Source organism: Haplochromis burtoni, unplaced genomic scaffold, assembly GCF_018398535.1.
Source record: "Haplochromis burtoni strain Fernald_Lab_line unplaced genomic scaffold, NCSU_Asbu1 Contig_367, whole genome shotgun sequence".
NCBI classification, from domain to species: domain Eukaryota; kingdom Metazoa; phylum Chordata; class Actinopteri; order Cichliformes; family Cichlidae; genus Haplochromis; species Haplochromis burtoni.
Genome location: NW_024582728.1, coordinates 476,478 through 485,226, shown reverse-complemented (window position 1 = coordinate 485,226; position 8,749 = coordinate 476,478). Strand labels below are relative to the sequence as shown.

General features: G+C 41.9%; 1 protein-coding gene across 1 annotated transcript; it reads right to left on the bottom strand.

Annotated features, from left to right (window-relative positions):
• Window positions 1-3,902: 3,902 nt before the first annotated feature.
• LOC102294134 (2-aminoethanethiol dioxygenase) lies at window positions 3,903-7,431 on the bottom strand. Its single transcript, XM_005943340.3, has 2 exons — window positions 6,819-7,431; window positions 3,903-4,769 (listed from the first exon to the last, which is right to left on the bottom strand). Exons 1-2 carry the CDS (start codon window positions 7,152-7,154, stop codon window positions 4,314-4,316), a joined length of 792 nt encoding a protein of 263 aa, XP_005943402.1. The 5' UTR covers window positions 7,155-7,431; the 3' UTR covers window positions 3,903-4,313.
• Between the last annotated feature and the right edge of the window lie 1,318 nt (window positions 7,432-8,749).

Genomic DNA, 8,749 nt, shown 5'->3' with positions numbered 1-8,749 from the left:
TGCTCCTGTATTTCCAAATAAAAGGCTTTGCTTTAAAAACTGCTTATAAAAGTATAATATATTCAGATTAAACTGAAACACATCATTTGATTCTTCTTCAACAGTTTACAAAACTTCACCCTAATCCAAGAGTGATGTGAACAACAGTTCGATCCCTTTCCTTATTTGGGTTTTAGATTCAGAGTCATAACAACATTAGTCATACTTGTTGGCTTCTTTCTGAACACTTCCTTCAATCGACTTTAACCAAAAAAGGAAACAACTGCTCAATAAACAATTTATAAGTCAGAGATGCCAATACAAACGATTCTTTTCCTCTTTTAATCTCCAGTCGCTTCTAAAGCCTCCTCATGGGAGATGCTATATCTGTTTTCTGAGATATAACTTGACAGTGGCTAGGTGACACTGTTAATCGGTTAACTGGTTCATCCTTACAAGTTGTCGAGTTGTTAAAGTTTCTGTTGAATGTATGCGTGTTTCAGTTACTATCGATAAACCAGTTCATCTTTTTATTTATAACATGGATGTATCTCCGATCACAGGGGACTAGTTTTACAGTAACATCTTCTTTAGAGGCTCTTGTCTCCGTTTTAGTCTTTTAGAAACGTTTGTTTGCTCTGTTATGTTTTAATATTTATGTTAATAGTAATTAAGGACAAAGCTTTTTAGTTTACACAATGGGGCTCTTGGGCTCTAAGTGCACAGAGAAATATTCCACTACTTTGTGTTCAGATTACGTCAGTGAAGCTGCTGACTATAGCAAAGAAAACGTGATCGTTTATTAGACACAAAGTAACCTTTAGCCATCACTAGATTGTATCAGGCCCTCCTTTTGGGAATCTGTACACTATATTACTGTTACTGTCAGCTCCAGGAGTACGACGAGTAAGTAAGTAAGTAAGTAAAATTAATTTATATAGCACATTTCACAGATAAAAATCACAAAGTGCTTCACAATAAGATCAGACATACAAGTTAAAATGAATTAAAAGCCCGTTTGTATAAAAATGTCTTCAGCTGCTTTTTAAAGGAGTCAGTAGAGTCTAGACAGCGTAAAGACAACGGCAGAGAGATCCACAGCCTCGGTGCCTGAAAAGCCCGATCCCCACGTGTTTTAAACCTAGTACGTGGGACCACCAGTAGCCTCTGACCTGAAGACCTAAGTGCTCGGGATGAAGCATGAGGTTTCAACAGGTCAGAGATATACTGGGGAGCTTCACCGTGCAGAGCTCTAAAAGTTACAACGAAAATTTTAAAATGAACCCTAAAATTTACAGGCAACCAATGAAGAGAAGCTAAAACTGGAATAATGTGTGACCTCTTGTTTGTACCAGTTAAAAGTCTTGCCGCTGCATTCTATACAGACTGAAGGCGATCCAGAGCTGATTTGTTGAGACACGTAAAAAGACCGTTACAATGATCCAAACGAGAAGAGATAAAAGCATGAATAATCATCTCAAGTTCTGCCTTTGACACCAGTAGCCTGAGTTTAGAAATGTTTCTTAGATGATAAAAACAGTTCAAGTTGTTTAGAGTGTTTCTCAAGAGACATCGAACTGTCAAATATAACACCTAAGTTTCTGAGACTCGACTGAAATGAAGGGTCTAAAAAACTGATCTGCTGCCTAATTTCTGAGAGCATGTGATCAGGTGCAATAATCAAAGTTTCTGTTTTATCTGCATTTAACTGAAGGAAATTGTCATTTAACCATTGTTTGATTTCTGACAGACAATTATTTAAACAAGACAATTTATACAACGAGGAATACAAGACACTGATCCAAGATTTTCTTGAACGCTGTCAATCCAACTACTTGCATTTTAACACCAACAAAACCAGAGAGTTAGTGATGGTCTTCAGGGGCTGCACAGAGAAGAGGGACACTTTGAATCTGGACAGAATGGTGAGGAAGGCAGCCTCCTCTGTTTGCATAGCGCTGAAGAGCCTAACAGACCAGCAGGCAGTAAGCGGAGCAGCATCACTAACAGCCTGCAGTTGGTTTCCTGCTCCACGGACAGACCAAGGAGATCATTCCTCCCACAGGGCACGCGACTCGCCAACGCCAGTGGGTGGGTGTAGAGACTTTAACATTACTGTCAGCATTTCTCACTGTTCCACAGTCTAATGCACACTGTTCACCATGAACCTTTATCGAAAGGTTGTCGATAGTAGACTTTTAAATTTGTAACTTTATATTAAAATATAGAAACATTCTCTTTATTGGTGTTTATTATTATATGTCTATAATATTTGTGGATATTGCTGGAATGTAGAATCTGTGTAGTGCTCTCAGTGTAAGGTTGGCTGTCACGAAGAACAAAAAGGGAAACAAAAATGGTGTTTTATCTCCCACTGTTCCCAACGCAGGTCATCTCATCGCTCATTTTTACTGTTTTCTCTTATTGTAGGTCTTTAACTTACAATTTAGGCACCGTTAGGCAACTGTTGTTATGATTTTGTGCGACATAATTGAACCTCAGAATCATGGGATGACAGAGAGCAAAAAGGCATCCAAAGAAGAAATATCCTTCAAAGAGTCTGGAGAACTATTCCTGAAGACTACTCAAAGAAATTACTAGAAAGCTTCACTAGAAGAGTTCAGACCATGATGAAGAATAAAGGCGATTATTTTTGTTTATACACTGTATTTCTATTTATTTTCCATATGCTTCTACTTTCCCTAGAAGAATAAGAAAAATCAGGAGTGGCTTGTGAATATTGCAAAATACTGTACGTGTCACGTCGGCAGTGGCAGACGTGTGGAGGTTGGAAGTAGGACCCAGGAAGCAACTTTTGATGCGAGTGAGCTTTATTTTAAGAGGTAGGAGAAAACAAACAGAAACAGCAAGGCGAGAATAAAACTAACAAAACAAACCTGAAGCCAAAACCAGAGACGCAGGGAGACACAGCGGGAAACCATAAGACAAAGGAGGGAGATCACACAGGCGAACCAGCAACTAACAGAGGCAAACACAAGGCTTAAATACACAGAGGGATAACGAGGGAATGAGACACAGAAGGAGGACACAGCTGGGAGTGATTGACAAGACGAGACAGGAAGCAAAACTCAATACATTTAGATAGGACACAGACTTTCAAAGTAAAACAGGAAACATAACTTGACTAGGAGGGAACAGCAACCATGGAACACAGAAACAGAAACCAAAACTAGAAAAGATAAAGAAAGACAAAATCAAAGTTCAATAACGATACAACAACTCAAAACACCTGGTCACTGACCCAGGACAGTACGAGTTTCTGCAGGCATTCTGGAAAAATACAATATGTTGATTGGGTCAAAACAGCCCATCAACAGCTGACAGCACTTTCACTCAGGATCAGCACTGCAGACTACACTCTGACTGTCAGTGGTGCAGGTCACTGACAGGGCCAGGCAGGTTTCTGCTGAGTAACTCAGCACCCACCCTCCTCCCAAAATATAGTAACTTTCGTCAGATTTTAAACTCTATTAACGATAAAAGACATTTTTCATTTGTGAGCATCTTCATCTGTTTTATTGCTCCACATACATTCATCATCAAAGTAACAGCATCATGGTCATACTGACACAAATGTGTGTGGAGTCAAATGTAGGCCGCAGGGAATTCCAGGCATAAGCTCAGGTGACATACGCAGGATACACGTCAAAGACAGTGAAAATGGTTAAAATATTAAAGTTATCCAATACATCTTCCATTTCCAGCACTTAGCCATAGCCATCTTTGTAAAAACGGCTTTTTTCTTTCCTCTAATAACTGACCAAACCTGTTTAGGAAGCATGTCATGGATAAGTGAAAAGAATAAAAAGAAAGCGTAAATATAATGTGTGCAGTGAGTGGGTACATGGCCTTCTTCATAAGTGTACATTCATTATTCACATATAAGGCAGATAGGAGAGCTGCAGGCTTTGGCAATGTGGAGGCTCTCTGCAGCAGAGACCAACAACAAGCAGCACAGCAGAGATCCTAATGATACCCCACCATTCACAAAGTGTTGCTAATAACATTCATCAGTGTACACGGCCACATAATGATCTGAAGGAAAACACCATATTAGGAATGAGAATTCCCCGGGATCACAGGGATATTTGTGGAAGGCTGTTCAGTTGTCCTGACTCCAGGAGGGCTTTAAGTCAGTTTAAGCCTGTGTATACCTCTGCACTAATATATTATCCTTAACCAAAAACAAGGCAGTCAGTCCAGGTAACTTCCAGGTGATTATGACTCAATTTTTGGTTTTCCTTCTGGAAGATGGCAGAACAAACAAGTCTGTAATGCTTTGTAGTGTGTTTGCTTTCGAGCGCAGGCTTCTATTACACAGAGACTGCAGGCCCTGGGTATGATTCCCCACCACACCAGAAATCCTCCGGCTGAGGGATTTCTAAGAGCCACACCTCCTCTTCCTTCCCCTTCTCTCCCTGCTGTTCCTGGTGACCTTTTGCATCGGTTTCATCTTCCAGTGCACTTTGCAGGACTTTGTAATAGTGACAGTCTCGCCCATCATCTGAATTGTACGGAGGAGCCAGGATGTCCAGGAAGGCGGCGGGCCCATCGACTGCGTAGATCTGGTGAAGGTTATCCCGCACAGGAGTGAGGAGACATGGCCCGCTGTTCTCTGAGTACTCAACCACTGAGCGGAGCACGGCACGCCACACGGAGGTCATCTGCAGTGGGGGTACCGGGGGGTCAAATACGGGTGGGACTGTGGTTACAGCCAGGTTTTGCTCCAGCTTGTCAAAGCAGCGGACGTTCACCTTTCCATAGAGAACCTGGACCACAGGACAGGAAAAAGATAGCAAGAATGGAAGCTAGTTACTTGCTGACAAAGAGATATGCAAATAGCTTTAGCCAGAAGTTAAGAACATTCAGCTCCTGGATAGCCGTCCTAAAGCCCCGACCTTAACAATGTGGGGACTATACTTAAAAGCCAGGTCCATGCTGGGAATCCAACCAGTTTAAAATAACTATTCATGTAACTATTATAACTGTTTAGTCACATGTGTGAACAGAAGCTCATATTCTACAGGTGCGACAGCTAATTGTAATCAATTACATGTATTAGGTCATTTTTACATGTACTCAGTTATTTTGATTACTTTGGCTGGAATGGATCCGTGTCCAGCCGTGTTTCTGTCCTTACTGCTTCTATGGGTACAGGGTACAAGGTCAGTAGCAGCCAGGTGCTCCTGCGTGTGCACACCTCTATACATGCAGACAGTTTGGCAGTCTGGAGCATTCAGATGTGCATTAATAACACAATCTTCCTGGGAGTGGATGTCCCACTAAATTTACTCCAAGATCAGACGATGCAATCCTCAGAGAAAGTGCAAAAATCCCAAGAGAAACATCTCGGCTTCTACAGGCCTGCGTTAATATGCTAAATGCTAGTTCATGACAGTACAATTAGAAATAGACTGAACAAGTATTGACTAATTCTAAGAGTTGCCAGGAGAAAGCCCAATCTCGCTATTATGAAAATGTCAGCACATCTGAACACACCAGACACGATGTCTGGAACAACATCCTTTGGACAGATAAGACCAAAATGGAGATGTTTAGCTATAAGATACACTACCACACTGGAGAAAACCAAAGACACCACATCAGCACCTCATACCAACTGTGGTGGAGGGGTGATCATTGGTCTGGCAGGCACAGGAGCTGAACAACCTGCAATTGGCTTTTTTGGTTTAAAAGCGTTTATAACAAACAAATTAGTGCACTCTGACACTTCTAGTAGAAGACAACCACAAACCCAAACTAAAAACAATCTTCATACTGACTATTTAACAAACAACAGCTACTTTTGGCTGCTCCCTTATTCACAAATATTTGATTTGGTAGATTTGTACAGCAGATGCTGATTTTTGAATCCTACCAAATACCTCAAAATGTTAAAGTAACACATTATGATTTTTCTCCTTCCACACAATGTATGTCTGCATACAGTAGATACACAGTCTGTGTAAAATATCATTTATTACAGTGTCTGTATGACGCAATTTTGGTCAAGCTTTAGCTATCAGACATATAGCTCTAGCTGTGCTTTGGTTGCACCGAGGTCCTCTGGCTGCAAAATCAGATGTGTTGTGTTTTGTTTTCACTGAACGTAGCACTGTGCATTCTAGCAGACATCACTACTTTAACTAGTCTGTCCAAAGGACATTGTGGTTTATTCACACACGACTTATCTGTAGTGCCATGTTCTCCGGCAATCATACAAAAAGCCATACTTTTCCCCAATTGTACTGACATGAACTGTATCATATAACTTATTAACTGAGGCCTGCACAATCTGAGATGGAGCTCTTGGGTTTTTCACACCTGAGCTTTGCATGGTCTGACTACGAGGTGAACTTGTGTGTTAGTGCACACCTGAATGCTCCAGACCAGCAGAAGAGCAAAACGTCTGCTTGTATATAGGTGATCACACTCACCAAATCTGAAGTCTGACCTGGAAGAGCTTTGGCTCCAGCACCAGGTGTATTTCTGTCTGTCAGTAAAATACTTCCATTTCTATGTTCCTTGTTACAAATGCTGTGACCAAAGCCACCAATTACATTTCTTTACAATAGGCCCACAACTGACTGTATCAGAAAGGCACCAAACGGTGTAACGCAGCATCCATGTTGGAAAAAGGACATAAATGACTCCACCCATCAAGTATTTAAAGGTGTGGGCTAACCGTAGTTATTTAGCCTGCTGACCCTACGTGAGTTCGAGTGGAAAGTTAAAGGTATGTTACGCACACGTCCAGCTAGTTAAGGCTTCAACTAGTTAGCTTAAATGGCGTTAGCTGAACACAGAGGTGTAAAAACCTTGAGCATCCCGTTCATCCCCGGGTGATCGTGAAGCGGTATGGACGCGCCGCTCCTCAGCAGGAACACACCCATACTGAACACCTCCGTCTCGCAAATGTGCATGTAGGTGACCGGGGGGCTCTGGAGCTCCGCTGCCCCGGAGCTCGAGTTGGTTTTCCGAGGAGCAATTTTCACGTCGGAAGCCCTGACGGCAGTTACTAAGGAGATTAGCTCATTAAGTTTGTCCTCAACGACTTTATCGTCGCCGTTGGCAGACGACTGCAAGCCTCTGAACGTCGTATAGGCTTGTTTCGCTATTTTCTGGATGAGAGGAATTTTGTTGTCTCGCGGCATGCTGTCCCCAAAATTACAAAAGCAAAGAACTTCTCGGCGTCTCTCTGCCAGGATTTCCACCACCTTTGTTGAAGTGCCACATAAATCCTACAGTGTGAGCAGATGTACTGTAGGCTCGGCCAGTTCAAAAAGTGCGACTTTTATCAAACAAACAAACGCAATTCATAGTGAAAATGTCTGATTTGAAGCCCAGATCAGAGCCTCCCTCCACTCATTCTCCGCGGTGTCGCCTCCTCATCCTCGCTCAAAGAGCCTGCGCATGAAGCAACAAGCAGCGTGGGATGTGAAGTTTAACCTGAACACTTTATCGTGGTCTTCTTCGCGTTAACGCGAGCAATGAACCACTGCGCCATCGGATCCTGTTTAATACACACCTTTGTGCAACTGTGGAAGACTGGCGGGTGTACAAATGAGCCCGAAACAATAAAGAACAGCTCCGTCTGTCAGTGACACTACATTTCCCAGAGGTCCCGAGGACGCAGCCGAGTTTGTCGAGGGGAAGGCCAGACAGGCCACTGAACTCTCTGTGGCCCTCCCCCGCATCACATCCTCCATCTCCGTTTCTTTCCTTCTGCTGAGGCTTTCTTTTCTCTTTAACTTTTCACACCCACCCACGCCCACACACACCACGACCATAAGGATTTTACACAACAGATGTGTGAAGCTTTGCCATTTTTTGACATAAAGCACTAACAGTGAAATGCACCTGTAGACGCTTCAAGCAGATAGGATGAGGGTTTCTGCATTTCTGACCCAATGTTTTGAGCTGTTTGTGAGTGTGTGTGATTCATTATTATATCCTCTGTTTGTTGTCTGTTTATATTTTAGATCTTCTTATTGGTTTTATAATATTCAGTTTTGGACCTCTTTGTCGTCCCCCTCTGTCTCCAATGTCAAGTCCCCTTCGAGTTCATGGTCTGTCTCCAGGGTCCTAATCCTGCCATTCACAGTCCTAATGACAGAGGCCTCAGTTCCTCATGTGGTCCCTTGGGAAAGTTAATTGGCCACCCCTGCTTCAGAGTGACAGGTCATTGCACGTCAGTACAAAGAGAACTATGAATGAATGGTTTGATCAGGATAAAAATCATGCAACTCATATTTTCAGTTCTTACAGAGGGACAGTGCTCTGCACCACCAATCAAAACACCAAGTGAGAGAATATTTTGAAAGAATGCTGTTTATTGTTAAAATATTCCAGGATCCATGTGGCGAGGTGATGCTCCACACTTGTGTAATACAGCCTGCCATTTAGGGTTGTGAGCACAACTCCATGCAAAGTAGCTAAACATTTTTTCTACTTATTTATTTATTTATTTTGTTTTAGTTTTTTGTTTGGTTTTTTATGGGGGGAGGGGGGTGTCATATTCAGTGTAAATGTACTTATTATATTTTGCACACTAAGCACACTAGTCAAGACAGGGTAATGTGTGTAAAATAGGCTGGATAAAGTCAATGTAACTTTGAATGGTATATGATATTTTATATAAAAGGGCAGAAAAGAAAGGCATAAACTGAAAGCGACAGGATGTTAGTTCTAATACAAATACAAAAACATAATGATATGAAAATGCAAAAAAAGTATTTTGCTCATCTAT

Bases quoted from the DNA above. Each gene is read 5' to 3' on its own strand.
- LOC102294134 (XM_005943340.3), bottom strand. From the start codon at position 7,154: ATGCCGCGAGACAACAAAATTCCTCTCATCCAGAAAATAGCGAAACAA. The intron at 4,770-6,818 runs GTTTTTACACCT...CCTGTGGTCCAG, and splicing joins GGATGAACGGGATGCTCAAG to GTTCTCTATGGAAAGGTGAA.